This window comes from Cyanistes caeruleus, chromosome 16 (genome assembly GCF_971803275.1).
Source record: "Cyanistes caeruleus chromosome 16, bCyaCae1.hap1.1, whole genome shotgun sequence".
Taxonomy (NCBI): domain Eukaryota; kingdom Metazoa; phylum Chordata; class Aves; order Passeriformes; family Paridae; genus Cyanistes; species Cyanistes caeruleus.
In genome coordinates, this window is record NC_141716.1 from 13,576,691 (window position 1) to 13,604,677 (window position 27,987).

The following is a 27,987-nucleotide window of genomic DNA, read 5'->3' on the forward strand; positions in this document are numbered from 1 at the left end:
AGGATTTAGGACAGGAAAGCAGCTCTAAGAGGGGTCCAAGCAGAGGATTACGGCTTCCTTCAGCTGTGTTTGAGCCTGGCCAGCTCCTCAGAGACCCTACAGATGACCTAGAGACCCTAGATACAGGATTGCTAGGCTGATAGGTGGGGATAAGAGTCAGAGGACACCTCTCCCTGCACTGGCCCAGGAAGCATCCATGTCCTGGGCTGCATCCCCAGCAGTGTGGGCAGCACTGGAGTGAGGGGATTCAGCCACTGCTGGAGAGCATCTCCCCCTGCCCAGGACACCCTCCCATGGCATCCACGGCCTTGGGCTGTGGCAGGGCTGGAGCTGGGCACCGACAGCCTGTGCAGAGCAGCCCTCCCTTGGGCTGGCTGTTGGGGCAAAGCCACCAGGGCTTTCGGGGGGGAAAAGGGAAGAAAAGGGAGAAGAGAAGCGAAGCCCCATTTCTCACTGAACTTTGATCCCTGCTGTGCACTCTTCACCCCTTTGTTTGACAGCACCTCAAATTCCCGTTACTTGTTGCAGGGAACACCTCTGCCCTCAAGAAGGGAAATGGTGTAAGAGCTCACAATAGCCGCCCTGTGCCAGTAAAAATGAGTATCATTTTTTTCTGAAAAAAATTTTATTAAAAAAAAAATTAAAATGTCTGTTCCTAGGAGATGTTTGCAAATGCAAACACCACAAACTTGTGTTAGTTTAACTGTTTGTAGCGCACTCTTTGTGTCCTTTTATTTTAAGTTGCTGCCCTTGGACAGAGGTCACCCACAAGTCTTACTGTTAAGGGATTATTCATTTCTTGTTTGGGCTTCCTTCTCCACACATCATTCTCTCTCCTTACCTATATTGTTGTTTTCACATATTCACATTTTGGCCCCAGAAGTCATCTACTTCATGAAATAAGGCTTCATAGATCCTAATCCTCAACGTAAGGTATGAGACCAACAGATGCTAAAGGCAGGGAGAAGCCCTGCCCTGAAGAGTTGATCCCATTTCTCACATCCACGAGCTCCTTATCTGAGCAGAAATCCTTCCATTCAAATGGAGACCAGAGGTACTGTTACCTCAGGTCATCATCACTTCTGGCAGGTCTGGTTCTTGAATGCTCAGGGGTTCTCTCCAGAGACTGATGGGTCAGGGATGTCCGTGCTGAGTTAAGGCTCAGAGACCGATCCAGCTTCCGAGTCTCTTCTTCCAGAACAGCAGCTTTGGGCTCCTTGAGCACAGCTGCAAAGGAGCAGGACAGCTCCTGGTGAAGGTCTGACAGCTCCTGGCTGGTCCTTGAACAGCTCTCAATGTAGTTCTGCCGGTGCTGTCGGTCTCGGGCCAGCTGTGACTGCAGCAGGGACACCTGAAAGAGGCACAAGGCCCGGCTCAGACAAGCCCACGCTGGCAGCAGCATCCACAGCCCCACGGTACCGGCTGTCAGGGCAGACACAGCCTCCAACTGCAGCCCTCACCAACACTCTGCCCTCGGGGAAGGGGAAAGGAACAGGCTCCCAGACTGGCCCTGAACAGAGCTCAGATGATCAACAAGTCCATTCCAAGGCTGCCAAACCCTTCCCACGTACATCCCTCAGCCCCCACAGGTCTAGCAGAGCGAGTTCCAACAGCAGTGAGGAACCCAACTCTCATTTCCAAAGGACACATTTGGGCCACTGACCCCTTGCTCCACAGGCTGTGCATCAGCAGGAGGGCTACTGCTGTTCCCCTGAGCTGCTGGAGAACTCTTCTCTTTGAGCTACTGGACAGCCAGCTGAGGGACTGGGAGCAAACTCTCCCAAACTTCAGACCATTCCATACAGGAGCAGAGCACAATGTGGGCAACTAAGCCCAGTGGAACAAGTCTCTGGCATTGCCTCAGATCCCTGGACTTCTGCTAAGATGCAAGCTTCACTGATAAGGAGCTAAGGGAAAATGGAAACAGGCAACAAGGGAGAACGTCCTGGTCCAGACTACCCAGGGAAGTAGAGGAATCACTGTTCCTGAAAGTGTTCAGAAAATATGTGGCTGTGGCACTTTGGGCCATGGTTTAGTGTTGGGATTGACAACACTGGCTTAATAGTTGGATTAGATTATCTCAGAGGGCTTTTCCAACCTTAAACATTTTATGATTCTATGATTCTGGTATTTTCAGATGACTTCCAGTGATCTGAATTTCAACCCATCTCTCTCCCCCACCACCTGATCCTTAGACAAGTCAGAGATAAGACCAAGATAAAGAATGTTGTTTGGCTGTTGCCAACAGGTGTATGACTGACAATATCTGCTGTACTAACTTCCTGACAGCCAAACAAGACTCAGGCTGTAGCAGCATGACAGGTGTACCTGTGAGTACAGCCACAGCAGCCTTTGGTGATTTTTCCTACTCCTCACCTGGTTCTGTAACTCAGCTAAGCGCTGGCTGCAGTGAGCATGAGACTCCTCCTGTGAAGAAAATGAAAGGATGTTCTTTCAGTCTGTTTGGTCCCAGGCACAGGCAATATTCAACTTCTATCAGGTCTCCATTGGAGGGCTGCTGCCACTGGGATTTCCCATCATTCCTCTGTATGACCAAAGCCTCCTTGCACTAAGGAAAATGTTCTCACCTGTCTAGAAGTAGGAAAATTGTACTGCTCAGACTCAGAGAGAGAAAATCCAGAGGCATCTGGGAGTAACCGACCCCTAAAACATCTCTTCAGTCTCCTCCGTTCGTGCTCCACCTGCACATTGGATGGGAGAAAGGTCACAGAAACCTGTCAGCAAACATGGAGCAAAAGAACCTCTGGACATCAATGCAAGATCTCTGCTCTGAGATCCTGAATTGCACCAGACAACACTGGGGGCAAAAAGTTCTCGCTGGGGGCTGCACAAGAGAGGCCAGGGTGTGTCCAGGGACACGGGGCCAGGGAGGGAGACAGTGCAGTGAAGGCACCTTTGAGAAAGCCATGGGCTGCCGCAAGAGACAGAACAAACAAAAGGCTGTGCCTGCAGCAGGGACAGGGAGAGGCAAGGAAACAAGCAGGGCACTGCAAAGCATTGCCTGGGCAAACGTGCTGTGCTCCAGAGGAGCCTGAGGCTCCGTGGAGGCACAGAAAGCCCATTTTACCTGCTCAAGAGTCCTCCTGAGTTCAGTGTTTTGTTGCTTGAGCTCCACCTTTTCATCTTCCAGCTTTGCAATTGCTCGCTGCAGACATTCCAGGCTCTGCAACATGAGTCTCTTCTCTGAGAGCCATGACAGCTGCTCCCCTTCAGCAACAGCCTGCTGGGCATTCAGAAAGGAGATTCCATGAGCTGGTGCCACTTAAAGGTTAGAAGGGTCAGAATCAATACATCAGGGAGAGTAACTACAGCAGGAATGGATGATGCAAAGGTCGTCCTTCTCCTCCTTGTCCACAGGCCAAAACACCACACCCTCTTTCTAGGGGCCCTCCTCCAAATCCCCATGGAGAATTGAGTAATATGTTCTGGATCTGCTTTATGCTAGTTTTGTTCAATGTTCCCCATTCTGGTTTTGAGAGACTGGGAGCATTAACTTCCTATCCAGACACTTCATGGATTTACAAAGCTCTGTAGTGTCTCCACTTCTCTCAGCCATTTCCTTCAGTGAATACTTCAACATTTACATCTTCCTCTTAGGGAAATTATTTATCATTTTTGGTCATCCTCTTTGATCATCACTGTAAATTCTTGTACCTACAGTTCTATCTGTCCTTAGACAACCAAACATGCAAGATGTGGATGAAGCAGATATTTCTGCAGTGATAAAACACTACCATTTTGTTTTCTATTCTCTTTTTACCTGTCACATCCTCATACAGAACTGCCCTTTAGAAAATATCACATTATCATTCAGATCATATGCACTTCTCTGAACTTAGTCAGGAGCCACCTCCTCCTCTGTGCCTTTCTTCATGAACTTGCTCCTTGGAGCACCTATAAATGTAGTCTTGTATCAGCACTAAACCAATCTGTGTGGATGCAACTGCATTACCTGACTGAATGTTCTTGCATACCTGACCTACATGGATATAAGTGCAATCTCAGGGTTTTTTCCCATTTCTTGCCCTTTTCACATCTTTACTTCCAATCAATAGATCACAATACTTGTCAGCATCCTGGGTCAGGCTGCAAATAGTATTTCTTAAGTTATAAGTAAACGTATAATACATAAATACAGTGTTTTCTTAGTAGCACTTTTTACATGCCACTATACTAATGGACACTAGAATATAGGCAAATTCTTGGCAAAGCTGTAGCACAGGCTATTGCAGCTGTTCCACTAGCACAACCTGAATCAGTTCACTTTGGAGAAATAAACACAAGTTTGCCTCCATGACTTTTGGATGGCAGTACAAACATGTCCTGAATGCATAATTAAACATTTAAACTGACCAGGCAATAGAAATCCCAATCTTTTAATACACTGGAAAAGCTGTCCCTCAGAAATCTCCATCTTGGCAAGCATCCTCGAGGCACCAGCAGTGCAGCTGCTGCTGCTCAGATCTCTTGGTACAAAACTCTGCTGGGTTTAGTCCATCGCCCTGCTCACCTGCTCCATTCCTTCCCACACCAAATCCAAATCCCCACGTGTTGCCATGATCTTGTGTGGGCACAGGAGAAGCAGCTCCCCATGCCCAGCATTTGGCCTGCAGCTGATCTGAACAGCAAACTCCAGAGCTGTAGCAGTCATTCTGGGCATGCCAGGAAACAATCTGCCAGTCAATGGTCTCTGGCTGGGGCCAGGCAGACAGACAAGGCTGCCTGCCGCAGCTTGGGCTGCTTTGGCCAAGCAGGCCTGGACTCACAGGGATATAGAGTCCCACTTCTTTATGGGAAATATCACTGGAATCCTTCAGGGACACTGGAGTGGACTGAAGGTCAGTGCCTGTGCCTACCTGGAGATGAAATCGGTCTGTGTCCCTCTCTGCAACCATTCTCTGCAGGATGGTTATTTCTTTCTTCAGATTCCCATTGGCCATTTCACTCTTGCTCAGTGCAGCACTTAGGACTTGCGCATTCTCTCTCCATTCATGTTCTCTGCTTTCTCTCTGCTTCAAAGCAGCAGCCACAAACTCCAGCTCTTCGCTATTGGCTTCTCTCTCAGCTTCCAATTGTTGGGTAATTTCCTTCTGCCTTTGCAAGAGATGGTCTCTCTCCAGGAGAATTTTCCTTTTCTGTTCTTCCTCTTCCTCCCATTTTTGGAGTTTTTGGATTTGTTTTGTTAGCGTTTCTCCTTCATCTTTCCATTGCAAAGCCAGTGTTAATTCTTTCAGGACTTCACTCTGCCTCCTAAGCTCTTGTTCTCGTTCTATCAGAGTCTTCTTTAAATACTTGACTCTGTCTGTCTGGTACTTGATCTCTTTATCCTTCTTTGTCAGATTCTGCTGAACATGCTGGAGATCTTCCTGAAGAGCTCTTATTTCCTCTTCTGACTGCTTTCGCTCACTTTGAGTCATGATCTCTCCTTCTCTCTCAGGGAAGGCTTCTTTCAGGAACTCTTGCTCTCCATCATGTCTAACCTCTTCATTCTTCTCAGCTAGCCTAAGCTGGAGATTCTGCAAAGTCTTCAGTTCTTCTTCTATGTGCTGGAGTTTTTGCCTAAGAACATCATTGTCTTCATCTTTCTTCCTCACCACTTCCTCAAGCAGTGTCACTTGCTTCTGGCATGATGTTAGTGCTACTTTCATGCTTTCTTCACGATGATGGAATGTGTTAATTTGCTCTGTCTGCCTGAGGAACTCCAAATGGTTCTTCTGCAACATCTGGTTCGCTTTGTCTAGATCCTGCTCTAGACTTTCGGCCTGCTTGCCTGCCACCTCCTTCTGCTCTCGAAGGTCCTGGACATGCTCTTGCAAAGACACTAACTCTTGATCTTTAGCTTCAATAGAAGATTCAGCATATTCTAGTTTTTGCAGTATGGCTTTAGTTTGTACTGCTGTCTCTTCCTTCTGCTCTTGAAGCTTTGTGATGGCATCCTCCAGAACACAAATCTTTTCCTCTTTTTCTTTCAGAGTCAGTGTTATTGTGTGGAAATTTCTTTGCTCAGCTTTACACTTTTCCTCCTTTTCTTTGCATGCCTCACATTGCTTTCTAAGGGACAAAATTTCCTGCACTTTTTCCTTTAGTTCCACTTGAAGACACTGTAGAATTTGCTTCTGCTGTTCAGAGTCTTGCTTTTGTTTTTGGAAGGTGTCAATCAGTTCCTTCTGAGATTCAATTGTTAAATCCTTTTCTTTCAGTATTGTCCTAGAGTACTCTAAGTCTCTGTTCAAGACATTCATCTGTTCTTCTGTCTTTTCCTCATAGCTCCTTGTTTGTTGCTTTTGGATGTCCATAAGTCTGTCTTTTTCTTCTAAGGTTGCTAAGGTCTGCTCCAGCTGGTCACGGACAGTCTTTAACTGCGTTTGCATGACTTCTTCAACTTCCTTCATTTTTTTTTGTTGTGACTCAAGCTCTTCATCTTTTTTAGATAAAGAAAGTGTCATGATTTCTACTTTACCAAGAAGCTCTTGCAGATGCCCGTCTTGCTGTTCCTTGTGCTGCTGCAAGAGCCTTAACTCTTCCCTTTGAGTGTCACACTCACTCTCTCTATCCTTAAGAACAGTCCTCAGGTGTTCAAGGCTAGCATATAGAGATTTCACATCTTCCCTCTCCTTTTCCAGTTCTTGAATCTGCTGAGTCAGAGAAAGAAGCTCCAACCTTTTCTCCTTCAGGTTTCCTTTCATATCATCAAGATCCACAAGCAGATTTCTGACTTGTATAGCACCATGCTGTTCTAGAATCATTATTTTCTCCTCCTGGAATTTGATCTCCTGGTGTCTCTCTTCCAGTTCTTTGCTCACCCTGCTGACAGCAGAGTTCTGCAATTCTAACTGCTTCTCCAGCTCCTTTATCAGTTCTTGCTGGGATCTGATCTCCTGGTCCTTCTCTTCCAGCTCTTGGCTCATTTTACTTAAAACAATCCTTTGCTTTTCTTGCTGCTTCTCCAGCTCCTGTATCTGTTCCTGTTGGGATTCTGTCTTCTGTTCTTTCTCTGTTATGTCCTTGATAACCTGATTAAGAGCAGTTTTATGCATTTCTTTCTGCTTTTCCAACATTCTCATCTGCTCTTGGTACAACTTCATTTCTCCCTCCCTCTCTGACAGGATAGCAGTCACACGAGTGAGATGCTCCTGCAAAGCTTTGGTCTCTGCTGCCTCTTTCTGAAGAATCTCCATTTTCTTCCCCTGGTTTTGCACTTCCTCATTTTTAATTTTTAACATGGAGAGCGCGGTTTGGAGTTCTTGTTCAAGGGAGTGATTCTTGTCTACAGCTGTATTCGCTCGGGTTTCAGAGGCTGTGACTGATTCCTCCAGAAGTTTTATCTCATACTCTAGTTTCTCTTTATCTGCCTGCAGCCTGTCCCATTCATGCTGCAAAACAGGGAGAAAAAGGGTCACTCATTTCCTCTCTTGGATTACTTTTCATACCTGGACTCCTGCTGCAGGGGCAGGCACGTGCTGCCCCCCTCTCTCTCTGCCTCTCGGGCTGCTGCAGACCTTGGCTGGGCCCCCCTTGACGCTGCCTCTTTCCCAGCTCGCTCAGCCCATCCCAGCTTCCTTTCTGCCCGTCCCCGACCTCTGGCAGCTCCACTCCCGTGTTCCTTTGGGCACGAGCTGCCAGAACTGCAGCTAGGATTTCAAGTCAATGCTAAGCAGGATTTAGGCAGTGCCATGAGGATGTGCTCTCCATCAGGAAGGAAGAGCAAACACCCTCAGCATTTCATTCCAAGGCCTTGGGGCAACAGGAGTGCTTTTCCAACACTCCTGTGTAGAGTTTCCATGGCAGCGTCCCCGAGAGCCCCACTGCCCTCTCTTGCAGAGTTCTCCCCTTGCAGGCACACGTCCTGATCTGCATCAGCACCTGGCTTTCCTCTCTTCTCTCCCCACTGCCTGCTCTCACATGGCCAAGGCCAAACACCTTTCAATTAACAGCAACCTAGGTCTTCTCATCCCTCCTGCCAGCTCCAGATATTTAGAAATCTGAACATGGATTTGGACACCAGAAATCGCCCAAACCATGCAATGTCAATGGAGACAGTGTGGACATGGAGAACTAAAGCTTCCAGGGCACAGAACTCCAGCATGGAGGAAAATCAGCAGCCTCAGTGCTAACTGGCTTTGACATGGCTACAACATCATTTCCTCCTTGTTCAGAAGAACGCAATTAGGAAAGTTAAACTGGAAAAAGGTGCTCCTTAGAACTGGTAACACAAGGTGCAAACTTAGCTAGGAAATGGCCCTTTGTGGCATCTGCCATTCTCACCAGAAGATCCTTCCTTTCCTTCTCCTGGCTCTCCAATTTCCTCTGCAGTGATGCCACCTCCTGACGAACAGTCACAGTCTCTTCCTTCAAGGCAGTTTCTAGAGAGGTCTTCTGCTGTTCTGCCCTCCATAATGCTGCAGGAGGGAAGGGGAAAGAGAAGGGAGAAAGCAAAGCAAAGTAAACTGATGGACACCCTGCAAAGACAACAGCACTGTCTTCTCTGCCTGCTGTGGTTTGCCAGGCCTTAAGCCCACAAGAGCTTCCAAAAGTGAGAGAAATGAAGGAAACTTCCAGGCAGAGAAAAAAGCAGGAATGGCAGGGGCACGGTTCAGAGGAATAGCAAAGTGTGTTTGCTCTTGGCCTTGTGCAGAGTGAACAATCCAAGAGAGACAAAGCAGCTGGGATGCCTGTGCAGCCCTGCTCCAGAGAGGCCAATAGCCTGGAGGCTTTGACAGGGCCTGGAGCTTGGGGGAATTGAGCTGAGGCATCCAGCTTCAGCTGCTTAGCACAGACACAGCACCTGAAAGGCACCAGCTGTGTATGGGATCAGCCACAGCAGAGCCAGATGGCACTGCCACCCATGGCATCATTCTTCAGAAAAAGCTTTCACTGGCACTTGGACGGATAAATCTCATGCTGGTTGTTTTTTTGCCCACTGTCATATCTGGGCAGTTTTCCTCTTCATGGAATCAGATTCCCACTGACAAGACAGGGTGGGGCAGTGGGTGGAAGGAGAAGCTGTACCTGCCTGACTTTCATCCAACTCCTTCTGCAGCTTCTGACTGCTGGCTCTGAGATTGTCCATCTGAGCCTGCCCTGTACCCAGCTCCAGCTCCAAGGCCTGTATCTTCTTCCTTGCATCATTCTGGAAGAGGTTAGAGGAGTAGAATCACTTGTCAGTCCCACTGCTGGTAGGAGACAAAGGGGTACAAACACTAAAGCAGAAGTAGCCCAGGTGGGAGAGGGCAGCTGGACTGCACTGGTAGATGTGATTGTGATCCTCCTTCCTCCCCATGCCAGTGAGCCAACCTGTCTACAAGGACTGACACCCATCCCGGCCTTGGCACTGTGCTTGTCCAGCAGCAAGACAGGATTTCTGGGTGCACTGGGCACACATTACCAGATCTTTCTGGGAATGCTCCAGGTGCTGCTGCAGGTCTTGCAGAGCTGCTGTCACTCTGTCCACTGTGAGGTCTGCAGGGACATCCCCGGCCTGAGAATCAGTTAGGCCCATGACATGACCCCCTTCTGAAAAGAGAAGACATTCTGTTTCAAAATTTAATCCAAGGGTCTCCAACAAGGCCTCTCTACCTAGGAGGAGGTGCCTTTGTCATTGTCCTAGAGCTCACCTTGCAGCAGAATGTATGTCACAGGTTGACAGTATTCTGATGACCACTAATGTTAGCACTTCCCAAAGACAACTGCACAGGCCCCAGTGGTTTGACAAGACTTGGGTCCTTCTCCCTTCTGACTCTGATCATTTCTCTACATATAAACATGGACTTGTATCTCTGCAGGGAAGTCAAGCTGTCAAGACTTCCCAAGGCCTGAGTCAGCCTAAATTGTCAGGGTGAGTGTGTCATACCAGGATGACAAGGACCCACCCCCTCGCTCCACCTGCTCCCCCAGCTTCCCACACTTGCCTGAGCTCCAAGTGATCAAGTCTCTGCTGTCCCTGATCATGTGGTAGAGAACCAAGAGCAGTTTGTCCAGCTGGGATTGAGTTTCCTGGTGGGCACCACTGGCCTGTTGACACTGTGCGGCCATGGCCTCTGCTTTTTCCTCAGAGCTCTGGAGCCTCAGACGCAGCTCAGACATCTCAACCTGCAGCACATGCACAGCGTCCCTCAAGCTCTGTTCTCCTGCTTGGGACTTTTCCAGCTCCTGCAGCAGCTCCTTCTCTCGAGTGTCCTGCTGAGCTGCCTTCTCTGTCACTGCATCCTGCAAGGCCTGGATCTGGAAGATGGATGCAGAGAGCCTCAGGGACTGGGCTGCTCCTGAGGCAGCAGAGTGGGCAGTAGGGAGAGCATTGAAGGAGAAATGACTTCAGGTAGAAATACACCGGAAACAGAAGGTGCAGAACCAGGAATCCAGTAGAGACAAAGGTAGAGAAAACAGGGAAAGGGAGGCAAGGGGCACCCTTGAGGCTGCAGCTCTGAACACGGGCTGAACTGGCTGTGGTGGAAGTGCCCTGCCCAGCCTGCCACAGCCACGTCTGTGTCCCCACATTGCTCAGTGCCTGGCACAGGCACCAATCCAGTCAGGGACAGCACTGCTAACAGAGGGACAGAGAAGCTCCAGAGGAGTGTGCTGCTGCTTCTGCTCCCAGATTTCCTGCTGGGACCCAGGAGAGAATGGGAGAAAACTTTGGCAGCAGACACCAGATCCAGCCTTGGCCTGAGGGTGCAGCAGCAGCAGCAGGCCTGGGCAGAACACGGCGGCAGTGGATGCTGCTGGGAGGGGAAAGAGGTTGGGACTAGCATGCCAAAGGTGGTGTTGTGTGTCCCTGGAGAAGAGGATGGAATGCACAGCTTACCTGGGTGTTGAGCTCCTGCAGTTCTCTTTTATGCTCTGAGTGGAGCTCCTCAGCCTGGTTAAGGGCAGAACGAAGCTGAGACACCTGATTGATCTGGGCCAGGTTGTTTTCTTCCAGGGTTCTGAGGCTCAGGTCCTTTTCTTCCAGAGACAGAGTCAGCCTGTGGAACAAGGAAACAGATGGCCATGAGAGACATTTGTATCCCTTGGGTGCCTCAGAGGAGTGGTGGAGTTGACCACTGTGTGAGGCAACACTTGGAATGTGTCAAGCTTTGTCTGGGGTAGATGATGAGCGAGTCCAGATCTTATGGGTCAGAATAAAAGGACAGACAAGTAAGGATGACATTCCTGTGGGTGTTTGCTAGAGGACACCTGAACAGGACGAGAAGAAGTAGATGAGGCTTTCTACAGGCAACATAAAGCAACCTCTAAGTCACAGATCCTGGTTCTTGCAGGGGACTTTAGCTTCCCTGCCACCAGCTAGAGAACCAACACAGTGCAGGATGTTCCTGGAAAGCATTGATGAAAACCTGCTGTCACAGGCAGTGGAAGATCCCACACAGAACAGCATGCTGCTCAACCTTATCCTAACAATCAGAGAAGGCCTTGTTGGAGATGTGAAGCTTGGGGTTAGCCTTGGCTGCACTGCCTATGAATGAGATCGTGGAGTTCAGTTGGAGGTGAGGTTTTAAAAAGCAGGGCAGCAAGCAAGATTAAAACCACAGACCTCATGAGAGCTAACTTTAGCCTCTCCAGGGAACTTCTTGAAAGAAGCACATGGGAACAGGCCCTGTAGGGTAAAAGGATCCAAGCTGATATTCAAGGATCACGTCCTCCAGGCTCAACAACAATGCACCCTAGTGAGCAAGAAATTGGGCAAAGAGGGCAAGATACCTGAGTGAATAAACAATTCCTCATTCCTGTCATTCCTCAAGTGCAAGCAGGAAGTACACAGGAGATAGAAGCAGGCTCAGGCCACTTGGAATGAATATAGAGATTGTTGGAGTAAGTAGAAATAAGACAAAGAAGGCCAAGGATCACCTTGAAATTAAATGTGGGCAAAGATGTCAAGGTCAACAAGGGCTTTTTTAAATACATCAATAACAAATGGAAAACCAAGGATGATTGATGTGTGTCTTGTCTGTTCCTAAATTACCTAATTACAGGGGAGACGCTGGTAACAGAGGATGCAGAGAAGGCAGAGCTCCTAGGTGCCTTTCTTTGTGTTGGTCTGTACTGCACAAGACCAGCCCTCAAGGATCTCTGGCAGGAGACCATGCTAAAGGAATGCTGAAAGGAAGACTATCCCTTGGCAAGACTTTCAAAGAGGACTGGGTTAGTGAATCCCTGGCCAAACGTGACATTCCCAAGTCCACAGGCCCTGACAGGATGTGTCCACAAGTGCTGAGGGAGCTTGTGGACACCAGAGTGAGGCCACTCTCCATTATCTTTGAAAGGTCATGGAGATCAGGAGAGGTGCCTGGGGGCTGGAAGAAAGCAAACATCATTCTGGTCTTCAGAAAGGGCATGGAGAAAGACACAGGGAAAGACACAGGTCGGTCAGGGTCATCTCAATCTCTGGAAAGGTGATGGAGCACCTCATGCTGGAGGCCCCCTCTACCCACATGGAAGGACAAGAAGGTGATCAAGAATGGTCAGCATGGATTCAATAAAAAGAAATCATGCCTGATCAAACTGACTGCCTTCTATAATGAAACAACTACTTGGGTGGACAAAGGGAGAGCAGTGGATATTGTTTACCTTGATTTCAGCAAGACTTTTGACACTGTCTCTCACAACATCCTCCTGAGGAAACTCAGGCAGTGAGGCTTGGAGGAGTGGACAATGGGCTGGACTGAGAACTGGCTGAACAGCAGAAGCCAGAGGGTTGTAATCAGTGACAGAGGGTCTTGTTTGAGGCCTGTCATTAGTGGTATCCCCCAGGGCTCACTCCTGGGCCCACTATTGTTGAACTTGTTCACCAATGACTTGGATGAGGCGGTCAATGCCTCCCCATTGGGGTCACATCCTCAGAGGGATCTCAGCAGGCTGGAGAGATGGACAGAGGAACCTTCTGAAATTCAGCAAGGGCCAGTGCAGGGTCCTGCACCTGGGGAGGAACAGCCCCAAGCACTGCACAGGCTGGGGCCAACCTGCTGGGAAGCAGCTTTGTGAGGACCTGGGGGATCCTGGTGGACAGGAAACTCTCCATGAGCCAGCAGTGTGTCCTTGTGTCCCCTGGGATCCAGGAAAGCACCGGGAAAAGCACTGCCAGCAGGTCAGGGAGAGGATCCAGCCCCTCTGCCCAGCCCTGTGAGGCACATCTGGAGTGCTGTGTCCAGTTCTGAGCTCCTCTGGACAGGGGGCCAGGGAGCAGGGCCCAGCAGAGGCTGCAGAGATAAGAAAGGGCCTGGAGCACCTTGCTGATGAGGAAAGGCTGAGGGAGCTGGGGCTGTTCAGCCTGGAGCCCCAGCTGAGAGGGGCCCTCAGCCCTGGGTGTCCCTTTCTGCAGGGAGGGCTCCGAGCAGGGCCCAGGTTCTGCTCCCTGGGGCCCAGCAATGGCACCAGAGCAACGGGCAGGACCTGATGCCCAGGAAGTTCCACCTGGAAACAGGAGGAAGAAATTCTTTGCTGTGCAGAGCCCGAGGCCTGAACAGATTGTCCAGAGAGGCTATGGAATCTCCCTCAGTGGAGATATTCCAGAACCGTCTGGACGCACTCCTGCGCCCTGGGATGGCCCTGCTGGAACTGGGAGGTGGGACCAGATGAGCCACTGTAGTCTCTCTCCAGCCTTATGCATTCTGTGATTCTGTTCTTCTGGTTTAAATAAAAAATCATGAGTTTAACACATCTTACGTCAACAACACACATCAGATGCCAGGCTGATCAGATCCCAAAGGCCTCAAGTTACAGCAGCCAAGGTGGAGCTGATGGATGTATCCAGCTCCTTACACTGCAGCTCCAGCACTGTTAACACACCCACCTAACCTAACCTAACCTAACCTAACCTAACCTAACCTAACCTAACAGCACAACACTCCCTAGAGGGAAAGAGCTACCCCAAAAGCCTTTGTCTTCAGAAAAACTCCAACTGAAGGCTTAAAATATTAGAGAATGAACACAACATACAGATAATGAGATGTGTCTTCATAGAGTTTGGAATCTGCCACTTAGGAAATGCTGCCAGAGCCCCAGGTAGGTGCAAAGATGGCAAAGAGGGAATGCATTCACCACATTGCAGAGTCCCACAGGCTTTCATTTACCTGGAATTTTCCATCTCTAGGACATTCATGGAAGCCTGCAATTCTGCATTTTGGCGTGCCACTTCTTCCCATTGACTCCATTCCTTCTCCAAGTTCTGCAGCTGCACTTGTAGCTCCTTCTTCTGATCTTCTGCCTCCTCCAGCCTCTTCTGGATGTGCTCAGTCTCCAACATCTTCTGCTGCAACTGTTCCTGGGCCTCGCTCACATCTTGCTGGGCTCTCTGGACTCTGCTTTCCAGGAACTCTCGGGAGGCTGCCAGCTGAGATGTCAACTCTTCCACCTCCAGTCAAACAGAACAAAGCAGTCAGAGGCGACAGCCACAGCCTGCCACTGTCAGCCACAGCAGAGGCCGTGAGGAAAGGGAAAGGACAACTTCCCGTTTCTCCCTGTCCTGAAAGCACCAGATTCACAATGGATATGGACAACAAGTCTCTAAGTGGCCCACTATGGGCACCTAAAACAGCACCTCCCAAACCAAGAAGAGGCCAGCAGGAGTCCATGCTGATGGGTGCTGGCCAACAGCCCAGAGGACTGGCCCAGCTGTCCAGGGGGCAGAAGCTGAGATTCAGCAGAGCACTGAGTGTCCTTCAGAGCAGCTGCCATGGAGCCCCCAGAGCATGAGGCAGCCCCAGGGATCACCCCATCAGCTGCTGCTCTGCCATGGAAAAGCAAGAAGGCCACAGAGTCCTCCCTGGGTGACTGCAGTGCCACTGCTGTTTCACTCACCTGCTTTTGTAGAGCATCCCTCTGTTCAAGGAGGACATTCATCTCCTCTCTGATGCCTTGGAGTTCTTCCTTGTGCCTCCTCTGCGCTGTCTGGATTTCATTGTGAGCTTCCTGCAGCTCAGCTTGCAGCTTTGCCTTGATGGTCTGGCAACAAAATGCAGAGCGACTTCCTGGGACCTGCCCTTAGGCTCAGATTTTTGCACTTGCTGTCTCCAAATCCCATTCCTTCATCCACTTCTTGTGGCTTCTCGACCCAGCTCTGCTTGCACTGCAAGCCCTCCTTCCTGGGCCTGAGCTCTGGAGCTTACCAGGCTCTGTGCTCCCACAGCCTGAGGCAGCCCTTGCCCCCTCACTCCCAGGAGCTGCCTTTTGTGCCCTTGTCCCTGCCCTGCACTCCATTCCCTGCCTACTCAGACTTACCTGTCCCTTCTCTTGCTGCTCTTTCACCTCCTGCCTGAGCTGCTGGACCTGCTGGCACGCTTGGCTGAGCTCTCCCTGAGTTTGGAGCAGTGTCTCTGTTAAAGACCTCTTCTCATTCTGCTCTTCCTGCAGCACCTGCACAGAAGCAAAGAGCAGAGGGTTTCACACTTGCCTGCAACATCTGTGTGGCAAGAGGCAAGGACGGATGGGCTCACGCGCCCTCAGAGCACTTGGCTGCTGCTCCCCTGGGCCACTGTCTGCCCCGGGGAGCCACAGCTGCCCAGGAAGTGACTTAAAACACAGCCCAGAAGACATCTCTGGGTTCCTCTTCAGAAATACTCCAGACAAGTCATTAAATAGATTTTGCAGTTCTGTCTTCAGAACCATTACCTGTCGCTTGGCTTTTTCAAATCTAATTTGTTCGTCTTGTTGTTGGGCCTGCAGGGTGGCAACTTTCTGCCTCAGCTCAAGCAGCACCTTCTCGTGTTCCCGCTCTCTCTTTGCTTTCTCTTCCTGCCATTGCTCCAGCGTTTCCTGCAATTCTGCACGGTTCCTTTCTTGCTCATTTTTCTGAAGAGGGGAGAAAAAAAATTGCAAGATGAAGTTGCAGGCAAGCTCCTTGCTGAAAAATGTCAAGCTTCATCCATCCCACAAACCCCAACCTGAAAAGACAACAGCACTGGCTTTCTGCACTCCAGAATTCATGTCCTGTCAGGGAATTTAAGAGGAGGCTCAGCAGCTGCAAGAATCACAGCCTCATGGAATCATTTCTGTTGGGAAAAACCTTCACAAGCATTGAGCCCAAGCACTCACAAAAGGAGGTGTCACCTTCCCCTCCCTGATGCCCCAGCCACAAGCACTGAAGGACCAGGGGCCTGTTCCATTGGCTTCCAGCCCAAACCTAATCCCTGTGTCAATCATGGAAGCACAGCAAGAAAGGACCCGAGTTCCCGCTCCTGCAGCCAGCGGCACTGATGGCATCTGCTCCATGTTGGCATCTGCTCCATGTTGGCATCTGCTGCATGATGGCATCTGCTCCGTGGCAGGAGGGACTCAGGGATGATCCTGCCCTGGGCTGTCACACTTTGGGTGGGCACTGCCCAACCTGCTCTGGAACTCGTCTTACGCCCTCACTGGAGCCGTGGCTGCATTTACTGTCCCAGCACCATCCTGGGGGGCTTCACACACCTCCAAGTCTGAGCTGCTGGCTCTGCTGCCCAGCCCAGCAGCAAGAGGCCTCTGGCAGAGGATTGCTGCCCTTTCTCATCCTCAGGCTCTGCTTGTGCTAAACCTTCCCACAGGCCCAGCTTGGACAATTCAGAAGCATATTGTCCCCTACCAGGTCTTGCAGGAGCTTGTTTATTTCCATTTGCTGAGCTGTTCCCTGAAGCCTGAGGCTTTCATGATGCTGCTCTGCCTGCAAGAGCTGCTGAGCTCTCTCTTCCTGTTCCTTCCTCCTGAGAGCTCTCTCTGCTTCCAGCTCTTGTAGCAGGCATTTCACTTCTCCTGTAAACATCACCAACAGCAGGAGTCAGAGTCTTTGCTAACTTTACTGACCTCAGGCCCTTTCAGTGCCTCCAGCCCCACCACTCCTCAGAAGCCCTGTGGACAGAGGTGGCTTTACAGGGTGCTTAGCTTCTCTAGGCACAGGCAGCACCACAAACAAAGCACACGAGGTCCTCACCTTGTATCACTTCTTTGGCCTCCCTGACTGTGAGCACTTGAGCCTCCAGATGGTTCCTGGTGATCTCTAGCTGAGATATCTGCTGCTGAGCAGCAAACAGGCTGGATTCCAGGCTCTCCTTTGCTGACCTACAAGTTGCAAATACAGAGAGACATGAGCTGCTTGCTCCTGACACCCACAGCTGGTTATTCCAGGACAACGAGGCTCAAGATCCCCACACATCAGTAGGGAAAATGGGTCACATGGAAACTCGTCCAGAGAAGGCACTTTTGTGCCATTTCCATAGCAAAGCAGGGCCCTCTGAGGGAGTGCCCTGGCCTTCCTTATGGCCTGGCACAGCACACACAGCCCAGCCCAACTCGACCTCAACAGCCAAATCTACATGTGAAAAGCACAGAGGATACAATACACTCCTGTGTAGTGCTTACCATCTTTATCATTATAGACCTTCAGCCTTGTCCTGCCCAGGGTCTGTTCCCTGCCTTTACCTGGTCTCTGTCAGCTGCTTGGAAAGGTCATGTTGATGGCGCTCTGTAGCTGCCAGTCGTCCCTCAAGGGCAGCCTTCTCCTGGCCCAGCAGCTCCTTCTCTCTGCGCACCTGGGCCAGTGCGTGCCCTTGGCCAGAGGATTGCTGGCGCAGCTGCTCCAGGGCCCTGCTCGATGACTCTTGCTCCTGGGAAACCTGGAAACAGGACAAGGTACAGCTTGAGCCCTTCCTCAGGAGCCCTGTGCAGAGCCAGCCAGTGCCACCTCGCAGGCAGCCAGAGGACAAGGAGCACCTGTGCTCTGGCCTCCAAGGTTCACACCACTGCCCTATGCAGCTCTGATACCCTGGGCTGCAAAAGCCTCTGCCACTGTTACCTTGGAGCTGCTGTGTCAGGCCCTGCTGCCTTGCCTGGGACTTGACAGCTCCTTGCCAACAAACATCCCTACTCCAAACGTGATGTTGTTACCCAAAAGTAATGCATCTTCCTCAAGTGACACTTGGCAAACAAAATTTCTATCAGGATCTATTTCAGCACTGGACATTTTCAGGAAGGTTGAGGAAAGCAATTTTGCTCCCTGAAGCAAGGGAAAATACACAGGACTTCCTCTTCTAGAACAAAACCCCCATCAAAGTGTCACCTCTCCACATGTTCAGAGCAGCTCTCTGCAACGAGGGGATGCTTGGCAGGGAAATGGCTCTTGTGGTGAGCAGACATTTAGTGACTGATGGAAATCTGGCTGATGTGGCCAATGCAGATGTCTTGGTGCAGCAATTCACACCAACAATACCACTGACTTGTCTTACACAAAGAAGGTGTCTAATGGCCCTTGCTGCTATTCAAGCCAGATGACCAAACCGTGTTTTTGAGCTCTTTTCTTCAAAAGCAAAATCTCTGCTGTGTATTTGCCAAACCTACCACATACCCCAGAACGGAGACTGTCTGAGAGGGACCATCAGAAACAAACCCTTCTCTTGCAGCTATCCTGTAACGCCCAGTCCAAACCTCTCCTGGCACAGCTTGGAGCAGTTTCCTCGTGTCCTGTCCCTTGCTCCCTGGGAGCAGAGCCCAACCCTCAGCTGCTGCACCTTCCTGTCACAGGAAGCTGTAGAGAGCAAGAAGGTGCCCCCTGAGCCTCCTTTTCTCCAGGCTGAGCCCCGCCAGCTCCCTCAGCTGCTCCTTGTCAAACCTGTGCTCCAGACCCTTCCCCAGCTCCATTACCTTCTCTGGACATACTTCAACTTCATAACAAAAAGCATCAACAAAAACGTGCAGACCTGTTTTTTTGTTTCAGAAATAGAATTCAGAGCTACACAGTTTGATCCTTTTGCCATGGTTTGATTCTTCTGCCGCATCTTTTGCCACCCACTCAAATTCATGGACAACAGAGTCATCTCTTTGCTGCTTATCAAGAGCCAAAAAAGAGGCCAACAAAAACACGTGGACTAAAATACTCTGTAGAAGCAGAGAACAACTCTGAGAGTTGTGGAACAGCTCTGCAAGTCACCCACACATTTCCAAAAAGTAGCCAACAAAGCCTTGCGACCTCTAGCATTACCATGTGTCCCCTTGACAAAACCACTGCAAAATCCAACAGGTAAAGCTTCCCATACATGCAGTCCAGTGCCCACATGGATGCACCATACTTTTGGTTACCTGATGGAATTTCTCCTGGGTTTCTGCTTTCTCCTCTTCCAGTGTCCTAAGCTCTAACCACAGCTTCTCCTGTTGCTCCTCTGCTTCCTTCAGCAGTTGCTCTAGCTGGGCTTTCTCTGCACAGAGCTCTTTGTTTGCTCTTTCACAGAAGTTCAGCTTCTCCTGCTCACAGATCCTTGCTCTCTCCATCTCACCCACTTTAGCAGACAAAACTTCCTTCTCTTGCTCCAGCTATAGCCACAGAAGCATAGGGGAAATAAAAGTAGAGGGAGAATTACTATGAAAGAATGGCTCAGATAGAAAAGAAACATTGCCACAGTCAGTTGGTCAGACTGTGCCAAGGTAAGAAAGCTGAGAAGCAGCAGCAGCTGGAGACAAACAGTAACATCTCTGACAACTCACCTGCCACACACATTTGTTCAGCTGCACTTTGTCCAATGCAAGAGCTTCATTGATGCTGCTCATTTTTGCTGCTGCAGCCTGTAGATCAGCTCTTTCAGCATTCATCTTGTTCTGAGTCCCCATCAGCTCTGCCACTGACCGCTCTGCCTGGAGAGGCAAAAGAACAATGGGACAAAGGCAGCAAAATCCCAGACTGCAGGCAGCAACTCTACCTCCCCTGGGTGTCTTTGACTTACTCCTAGGGCAGAGCTCCCAATAAGGTCATGGGGACCAATGACCCCAAGAGCCTGTGTGGTTGGATCACCATTTTCCAAGATGAACAAGTGTTCCTCTCTTCTACTGCCAGATACAGCACCTCAGGTGATCTTGGTGGCACAACTCCCACTCCCGCAAGTGCTGCCTAGGAATAAGATGTCCATACCTTCTCCAGAGCCATGGCAAACTCATCCTTCTCTTGCTCCAGCAGATCCTTCTGAAGCTGCAATTTCTCCAGTGTCTGTCTCTTGGCAATCAGCTCGCTCTGCAATGATGAGTGCTTTTCCTCAAGTGCAGCCAAATCCTTCACTCTATGAGGAGGGGAAAGAGGTTTTTATAGAAAAACAGTCAATGCTACAAGAGAGGAGCAGGAACCATTCATTCCTTCACACTGCCCTCCTCAAGCCCAGCACTGCCAGAGAAAGCTTTAACACTTACAGGAGCTCCTGCTCATGGAGTGCTCTCTCCATCCTGTCCTGCTGCTCTGCCTTTTCTGCAAGGGCTGACTCTTCCTTCATCTGCAGCTCAGCGTTACTCTGACGCAGACATGAGGCTTCTTGCTCCATTAATCCAAGCTGTTCCTGTAACTCTTCCCTAGTTTTCTCGAGGTTTGCACAGTCACTGCAGAGACAAGGCTCAGTCAGAAGAACAAAGAGGCCTTCAAGAGTCACCAATCCCATTTCCAGCACTCCAGGCTGGAGCAGGGGGCAGTGGGCTAAGGAAGACCTTGCTCTTTCCCTCCCAAGGAAATCCTCCAGAGGCAAAGGGAAAGGAAGGCAGGATTTTGCCTTCCTTCAGTGAGAAGCAGTGGCTGGGCAGGGGCACGCAAAGAACAGAATTCAGGGAAGCAGTATGGTGAGAAAAAGGAGTCTTCTATTCCAACATGGCTATGCATCTCCCACACAGCCTTAGGAGTCACAGTAGAGCATGAAAAACCCTGACAGGACGATGCTCAAGAGCCACACATGGTAGGACAGGTGATTTCTTTACCCAGAAACCTCTGAACTCCCAGACCTGGAAGCAGATTGCCTCTGGAATGCAGGAGGAGGAAACGCTCACCTTCTGAGTGTTTCTACTAAAGACTGAAGGTGCTGTTGGTGGCTGCTGGACTTCTTGCATTTCTCCTCCAGTTGCTCAAGCCTTTGCTGCACCTCCCTGCACTTCTCTTCCTGATGTCTCTGCTGCTGCAGCAGAATGTTGTTTGAGTCCTGCCTAGCAGAAAGCTCTTCTCTCAAGGCCTGCAGGAACAAGCAGGGAAGGAGCACAAATGAGCAATAAGAAGCAGGGATGGTGGCTCCAGAGAGCAGGAAGAAACAGCTAGCAGAGACAGCTCCCCTGAAGGCAAAAGCTGTGCTGAGGGGGTGGGCATCAAGCAAAGAAAAACAGTAGAACAGAGCTGGAAAGACCAGCAAAGCAGTGCAAGAGCATGAGTATGAAGGTGAGAAAAAATGCCTCAAGTGGCTGAGCAAAGGGAAAGGTGTCGAGCTGAGCAAGGCCTGAGCACTGAACCTGTGGCCACTGGGGTAGACACAGAAGTTCTCACCTGTGTTGCCCCTCGCATCCTTGCCAGTGCCTCCAGAACCAATCCAAAGGCATGTCCTGCATCAACAGATCTCGGAGCTGAGAAGATGTCCCCAGAGACTGCATGCTGGGAACTGTCAGTGCAAATAATGCTGACCATGCTGTCACTGTCATCTAGCACCATCTGAAAGCCCACATCCAGCTGTTAGTCTTTACACAAATTTACTTGGTTTTCTTTATCTTGTTCTCCTTTTCCTCCTACTTTACCCTGGAGTCATTAAAAACTCAATTCTTTCATTTCTTCAGTCCAAAAAGAAGGTTTGTCCCTGTGGCTACAAGTACTCCAGGGATTTCTGAATACACCTCTTCACAAGTGTTTTAAGTGAACACTTACCTTCTCACTGCTGTGTAGAAGAGCTAATAACTAAACCCTCCTCTGTTAAGAGAACTTTAGGACTAAGTTAAATGTTACCCTTGAAAGTTGCAGTTCTGGGAAGATTATAATAGTCAGTGAACACAGAGGGAAGGAGCAGAGCTGGTAAGTGCATCAATGGAGTCAGTGAACTTGTTGAAGAACAACAGACTCATTGCTCAAAGAGGGTGAGGGAATTGCCCAAGAAACACTGGAATACAATGTCAAGTAGCACTCTCCAAAAACACAGTCCAAGAGAGACCTTAGCAGGGTGGTGAAGGCAACTTCTAATGACTCAGCTGAATTGTCACAGCAACTCACAAACTAGAACAGGTTCTGTGTCAGAAAAGTGGTCTAAAAATTAAAAAGGCAACGGTAGTTAACACAGATAGATATTGTGTACTATCTCTAACCCCTAGGTCAGTCTGTTCCCTTCCTCAAGTTCTTCAAAATCAAATTTACAGGGATGTGGTCCCTGTACCAGGTCTATACTCACCTCAGTGATATTTTTAATGAGCTTTTGAAGTAAAAGATTCTCTTCTTTGGCACTGTTAGTCAATGAAGCTGCAAATTCTTTCTCTATCCAGCTTGATTCCTGAAAACAGAATAAACAAAGTGTGGGCAGGGAAGAACTGCTCCCATCTGCAGCATTCCCATCCTCAGTAGCAGTCACACTGCTAAGTCTCTGCTCTAGTGATTCTAGTATATTCCTGCCCATATCTCTTCCATTTCTTCTCTGCTAAAACTAAGAGGAAGACCAAAAACTAGTTTTTATAGACTGCTATTAAACTGTCAGTTCCAAGGAACTCTGATCCCCAGAGACCTGAAATCACAGGCAGAAGAGCATTGGTGCCACCCCTAAGAGGAAGACACCTGAACTGCCTGCGGTTCCTCTGCCACTGCCTGCATCTGGACTGACTCCACATCTGCCAAACACACAAGGAATATTTTGGCAAGATGCCTGATGTTCCCATACACTGGCATCTTTACCACTGTTGCTCTTAAGGAAACCACACTTCTGTCTTCACCTGGAGAGCAAACCCTGGGCTATCTCCCAGGTAAAGGTAAAACATACTAGAATCTCCACTGTGTCGTTAAGTGTTTTCATGGTCTTCTCCTTCTCCTCGTTCTGCTTCTGAGACTGTACAAGCAAGGCTGAGAGCTCCATCACCCTGAGAAGAGAAGGTCTACGTGCCATTCCAAAAGCTTTGCACACCAGCACCTGTTAAAGAGCCAAGCAGCTCCCCAAAGCACAGCATAGCAAAGTTCAAACCAGGAAACACAGCAAAGGCAGCATTCATCTCAACAGGTTAATAGGCTTGATGTTGCAAAATGGCACTTCTTGCCCCAAACGCCTCTGCACTCAGTCTTGCAAGGAACTGTCAGCACGGAGGTGCTGCAGTGCTTATGACGGCTCTGGGCAAATTCCTCCCAACTCCTTCAGCAGTAAAAGGGCTGTACAAGAAACACAGTTCTCTCTATGCTGAATCCATTTTTTCATCTAGAATCAGTTAACAGCAAAAGCACTATCAGAGGCCATCTCTTTTCCAGTCTTGTCTTACTTGGAAGCATTTCTGTCAGGTAGATACCTTTTTCCATCTTTTCTGTAGAAGGTAAGAGTTTGACCAGGGACAGATACAGGGCTGTGCAGGGTTGTTATAAATGTGAGCACAGCCCATATGTGAACCCAAGAAGCTGCCATAAAAGATAATGCTGGTAATAGCAAAGTTAAAACACCTTTACCTGTCCTGAAGCTCTTTCTTCTCCATGTCCCACCTGACTTGTAAGGCTACCACTTCCTCAGCTGTCTGGTTTATTTTTGGTTCCACTTGCTGCTCTGCCTGATCCTTCTGGACAGGTTTACCCAGAGGGATGGACTTCCTGAGCTGCACACAGGAGTTCAGGCGGGAGCAGTTCACAAGAATAGATCCAGAAAGCCTCATTTGTTCTGCCTTCAGCTCTGACAAATCTCTGAAGAGGAACCAAGAAAGAGCCAATGTTCATTCCACCATCTTTACCAGCTGATTCACTTCTGAAGCATGCAATCATACATCAGGAAATGCTGGCAGGCAAGGTGACATCTTTGCTGGGGACAAGTCATTCCTCTGATACTTGGGGGACCAGGACACATCTTGACAGCTGAGTAATGACTTTACCAGGTTGCCAAGAGTGGAGTCTGTTTTCTCCTCAGATGTAAGAAGTAAGATATGGTACAGGCCAGAAGGCCACAAGCACCTCTAATTACTCTTATTATCATACTCTAATTATCATTAATACATATCAGGAATTTTACCAAGATCCCCAGCTTTTATACACTGTGTTCTTGAGTGCTCCGTTTTCATCCCCACTTGGACTTGTTAAGAGGCTCAAGACTATACCTATATAATAAAGCATTTCAGAAAGGTGGTGTAAGAATCAGCCTGAAATGCTGTAATGTAAAAGCACAAATAATACAAGGACTAAATACCAGGTCAGGCAGACTCTACACAATAGGGAAAACTCATAATCATTTAAGAAAAATGACTCACAATGTTAATATTAACACGTTAACTTTAACTTACAAACCAGATTTTGCAAGTGCATGCTGACACCAGAAGGTACTATTATGGCTGCACTATTTTTCTTGGGAGAAAAGAACCTCAGAGAGAGAAACAAGAAACAAGAAAACAATCATAAAAAGATGTATCAAACTAAGCAAAATAAATTGGACAAATGCAGTAACAGCGTAAAGAAGCTATTCTTTCTCTCAGCAATGCTGGAAGAAGAATAAGTGGATACAAACTGACAAGAATAAATGTAGGCTAGAAATGAAAAGTGAAAAAATATGCATTAATCATACTTCTCTTAGCAGCAGTGGAAAAAGAAAATTGGTAAGATTTTTTAAAGGCAGGTTTTTATAATTTCATAAAAGGGGTCACTCTATATGCTGCGTGCACAGCTTCAGTGAGTCTCTTCCCAGGTGTCCATGCACTTCTGTGCCTGTGTTCACATACCCACACATCACCACAGTCATCACCTGCTCAGAGCCTCTGCAGTCCTCATGGCTCAAGCCCTTCGGCTTTATCTGAAGACCAGCAGCAAACAACTCTTCTGAGAACAGCCCAAAGCATGCTGAATGGCATTGCTTCTGACTGCCAAAGAAGGAATCCTACTTCTGCTGTAACCAATGCAACACTGAGATTCAAAAAGCAGGGCTGAAAAGCAAGCAAGCCACACTTTTTCTGCAAGAGATCTCACCTCAGCTTCCACTCACCGGTCTGTGGCAGTCTTCATTTCCAGAAAATGGCGGCGGAAGGTCACCACCTGCCGCCACAGGCTGAGCAGGTGGTTATGTTCCCCCCTTAAGTGATTGTCATAAAGCTAAACATACAAAGACAAAAAGAAATGCCAATTCAGCCTTCACTGTCACTGTAACATCTCTCAGACAGGAGAATAAATCACCATCAACAGGTGCCCTTTAATAATTACTCCACCATCAAGGACTGAAGAGGTACCACAGAGGCCCACAGCATCTGCCAAGAAGGGAACATCCACACCTCTCCCATAACAGTGGGTCACACCAAAGCAAGCTGATTGTGATTCACCACCTCCAAGTCTCAGCAGATAAAAACAAACACAAGCCCCTCCAAGCCCAGTGCCAGGTTGTTTTACAACAGCTGGTCAGTTACAGGAGGCCTGTCTTGTTCCTGTGTTGGCCACTTTCAATCTGAACGCACACAGACCTCCCTGATCTCCATTGCTCAAAACAAGGATTTAGGAACTATTAAATAGACAAGTGTTCTTGTGACTGCCCTAGAGTGCCCAGCTCTGTCTTCACAACCGAGCAGTGCAGCCACATAAGGTGGGCATCTCCTCACAGCACCCTCCGCTCACACTCCTCCCTCCCACACTCCTGTCTGGCACCACTACATCCTCCGCAGAGCCACAGCTTCCACACAGCAAGTTGTCCATGTCAGGAACAAAATTCCCATCTGGCATCACAGCTGGCATTCCCAAAGCCTATCCTCACCTCACGTTCACTGCGCCATTCACTCTCCTTCAACTCCAGCTCCTCCCGGGCCCTCATCCAATCCGCTGTCAGTTTCCCAACATCTTCTTTGAGGGCAGAATTAACCTCATTGGCTTTATCAAGGTGCTCCCGCAGGAGAGCGTTCACTTCTGCCAGATTCTCACACCTTGGAAAGAGAGAGAAACAACAATGAGGTCACTGAACAACAGCTATCCATCATCCCTGTGATTTTCCAGCTCCCTCAACACTGATTTTTTTTTTGTCTGAGAGGCAGTAAAAGCACTTTACAAGGTTAATGAAGATCTCTCTGTGATGAAAACATCATTTCCTTCTCTATGCTTTGAGCCTTCAATTTTCATGCATGATTCTGGTTTCCCCTTCAACCTTAACAATGACCACAGGTAAGAATTTTCTCCCTCTCCCTGCTGATGGTCACTGGATGTATCACCTTTCTAGCACTGTCCAGAGTCGTTCATCTACTGAACCACAGAAGAATTTAGGCTGGAAAGGGACCTTTCACACAGAACACACATACCACCTCCCCACTAAAAGCAGAGCCATTCAGCACACAGCACTATTACTGCACCACAGAAAGCAGATTGTGGACCTTTCTCCTGTCAAAGTAGCTTGCCCAACTGCAAGTCTCTTGGGGAGACCAGGTAGCACTGACAGGTTTTCCCTCACTTCCACAAGCAGCCAGGATACCAAGTATGAAGAAATGCTTCTTCCTTGTACCTTTGCTGCTCCTCTTCCACCTGAAGCAGTGCTTTCTCCAGGCTGCGGTCTGCTGTGGCTTTCCACCTGCCCGGAAGGGATCCCTTTAAGAAGAAAGGAAATGTTTAGTCAAATGACGGTGTTTCCTTCACCACTGTCAGCATCTACCATTTTCCTGTCCATTTTTTTGGTATCTCAGGAGCTCTAACAGGTGGAACATGGCTTCTTCCAGGTGTAACAGTGTTGTGATTACATGGAAGAGGGAGGAAAAGGGTGTTAGTGTGAGTAGCACTCCTCACTCTGCCAAAGCTATGTGTTCTCAGTTCATGAACTCAAGTTCATGATTTGGACTTGATGCCTGGGAATACTCTTCTATTCTTCCACCCTTTGGCTTCTAGGTTTACTTTAGCCATGAAGCAGAAAGAAAAGCATAGAGCCAGTTCTGTATATTGACCACCAGCTTTCCTGATTCCCAAAAAGTTGTTTCAACTTTACAGGACAGCTGTATCATGTAACATGCAGCACAGTCCTCTCCTGAGACCACGAAAAATGTTACTCCAATGAAGCACTATTTAACAAAATTAAAATCCTCAGCTGGGTCTTCTGGACTACTAACTGCTCTAAGAATTGCAACTGGACAAAACACTAATGGGAAAACTCACTGACGATCACAGAAAAATCCTCAGACAGTGAAAGTCTGCTTTCCTCTCCTTCGTTTGTGGAGGGTTTTTATCAGTCTGCATTTGGGAGCATTAGATACACCCTTTTTAGTTCACAACCTGCACACTCACCCCTCCAGTTTTCACTTGCTGCTCCAACACTCGACACCAGGTCTGGTACTGCAGTACCTGAATGGATACAGAGAATGAAGATGAAAGAAGCAGCTTGTAATATACTCTGCTCACCCCACATTAACTTTTCTCTGAGTCCGTCCAGCCCAAGCACAGTGATGCTGATACACTCAGCAAGAAGTCACTGCAATAGTCACTTCACTTTAATATGGCAGAGATTGAGGCGGGCTATCTTTCACATGTAGCACTGCTCACCTGGGACAGCAGCAGCAAGCAGAACGATTGGACAGGTGCGGGCAGCTCTACCTGACCTACGGCCCCCACGGACCCCGAGCCAACGTTCAAGGTGGGGTCCTTGAGGCGACCGAAATGAGTTTTCAAACTTGCTCTGCAAGCAAACCGGACCGACTCCAGCCCGGGACAAGCCCTGCTAACGGGGCCGAACAGCAGCGATGCTGCGGGCACCGAGCTCAGGAAGGGCTCGGCAGCGACACGGCGGCGGGACGGGGGCTGCCGCGGCCTTCCCGCCCCGAGCTCGGCGCCGCCCGCCCGGGGAGGCCCCGCGGGCTCCCGCCGAGTGCCGGCGGCAGCGCGGGCGGTCCTGCACCCCCTCCCCGCCGCCGGGCACCGCCCGCTCCTCACCTCGTCCTGCAGCTGCCGCACCAGCCCCGCCTGCCGCTGCTGCGCCTCCTCCGCGCTCCGCAGCCTCCGCCGCAGCGAGTCCGGGCTGCGCTCCCCGCTGCCCGCGCTGCCCGCCATGGCAGGCCCTGCCCAGCTCGGCGCCCTGCCCAGCCCGGCCCGCCCCGAGGGTCCCGCCCCGCCGGCCG

The 27,987-nt window shown here is 49.4% G+C and overlaps 1 protein-coding gene across 8 annotated transcripts; it reads right to left on the reverse strand.

Moving 5' to 3' along the window:
• Nucleotides 1–606: 606 nt before the first annotated feature.
• CEP250 (centrosomal protein 250) lies at nt 607–27,986 on the reverse strand. Of its 8 annotated transcripts, none has more exons than XM_086853457.1 (31): nt 27,803–27,986; nt 27,161–27,217; nt 26,391–26,473; nt 25,656–25,821; nt 24,900–25,006; nt 23,390–23,617; nt 22,722–22,818; nt 22,143–22,241; nt 21,257–21,418; nt 20,773–20,951; nt 20,152–20,334; nt 19,880–20,024; nt 19,459–19,605; nt 19,057–19,287; nt 17,404–17,597; nt 16,916–17,043; nt 16,571–16,737; nt 15,622–15,801; nt 15,232–15,366; nt 14,812–14,955; nt 14,085–14,365; nt 10,823–10,982; nt 9,930–10,242; nt 9,407–9,534; nt 9,031–9,151; nt 8,287–8,420; nt 4,878–7,394; nt 3,089–3,241; nt 2,589–2,702; nt 2,377–2,427; nt 607–1,351 (listed from the first exon to the last, which is right to left on the reverse strand). In XM_086853457.1, exons 1-31 carry the CDS (start codon nt 27,917–27,919, stop codon nt 1,061–1,063), a joined length of 7,212 nt encoding a protein of 2,403 aa, XP_086709583.1. In that variant the 5' UTR covers nt 27,920–27,986; the 3' UTR covers nt 607–1,060. The 8 variants fall into 8 exon arrangements, with proteins under 8 accessions (XP_086709583.1, XP_086709581.1, XP_086709582.1 ...); XM_086853455.1 differs by having other exon boundaries at nt 2,329–2,427; XM_086853456.1 differs by having other exon boundaries at nt 3,089–3,244.
• Nucleotide 27,987: the final 1 nt, after the last annotated feature.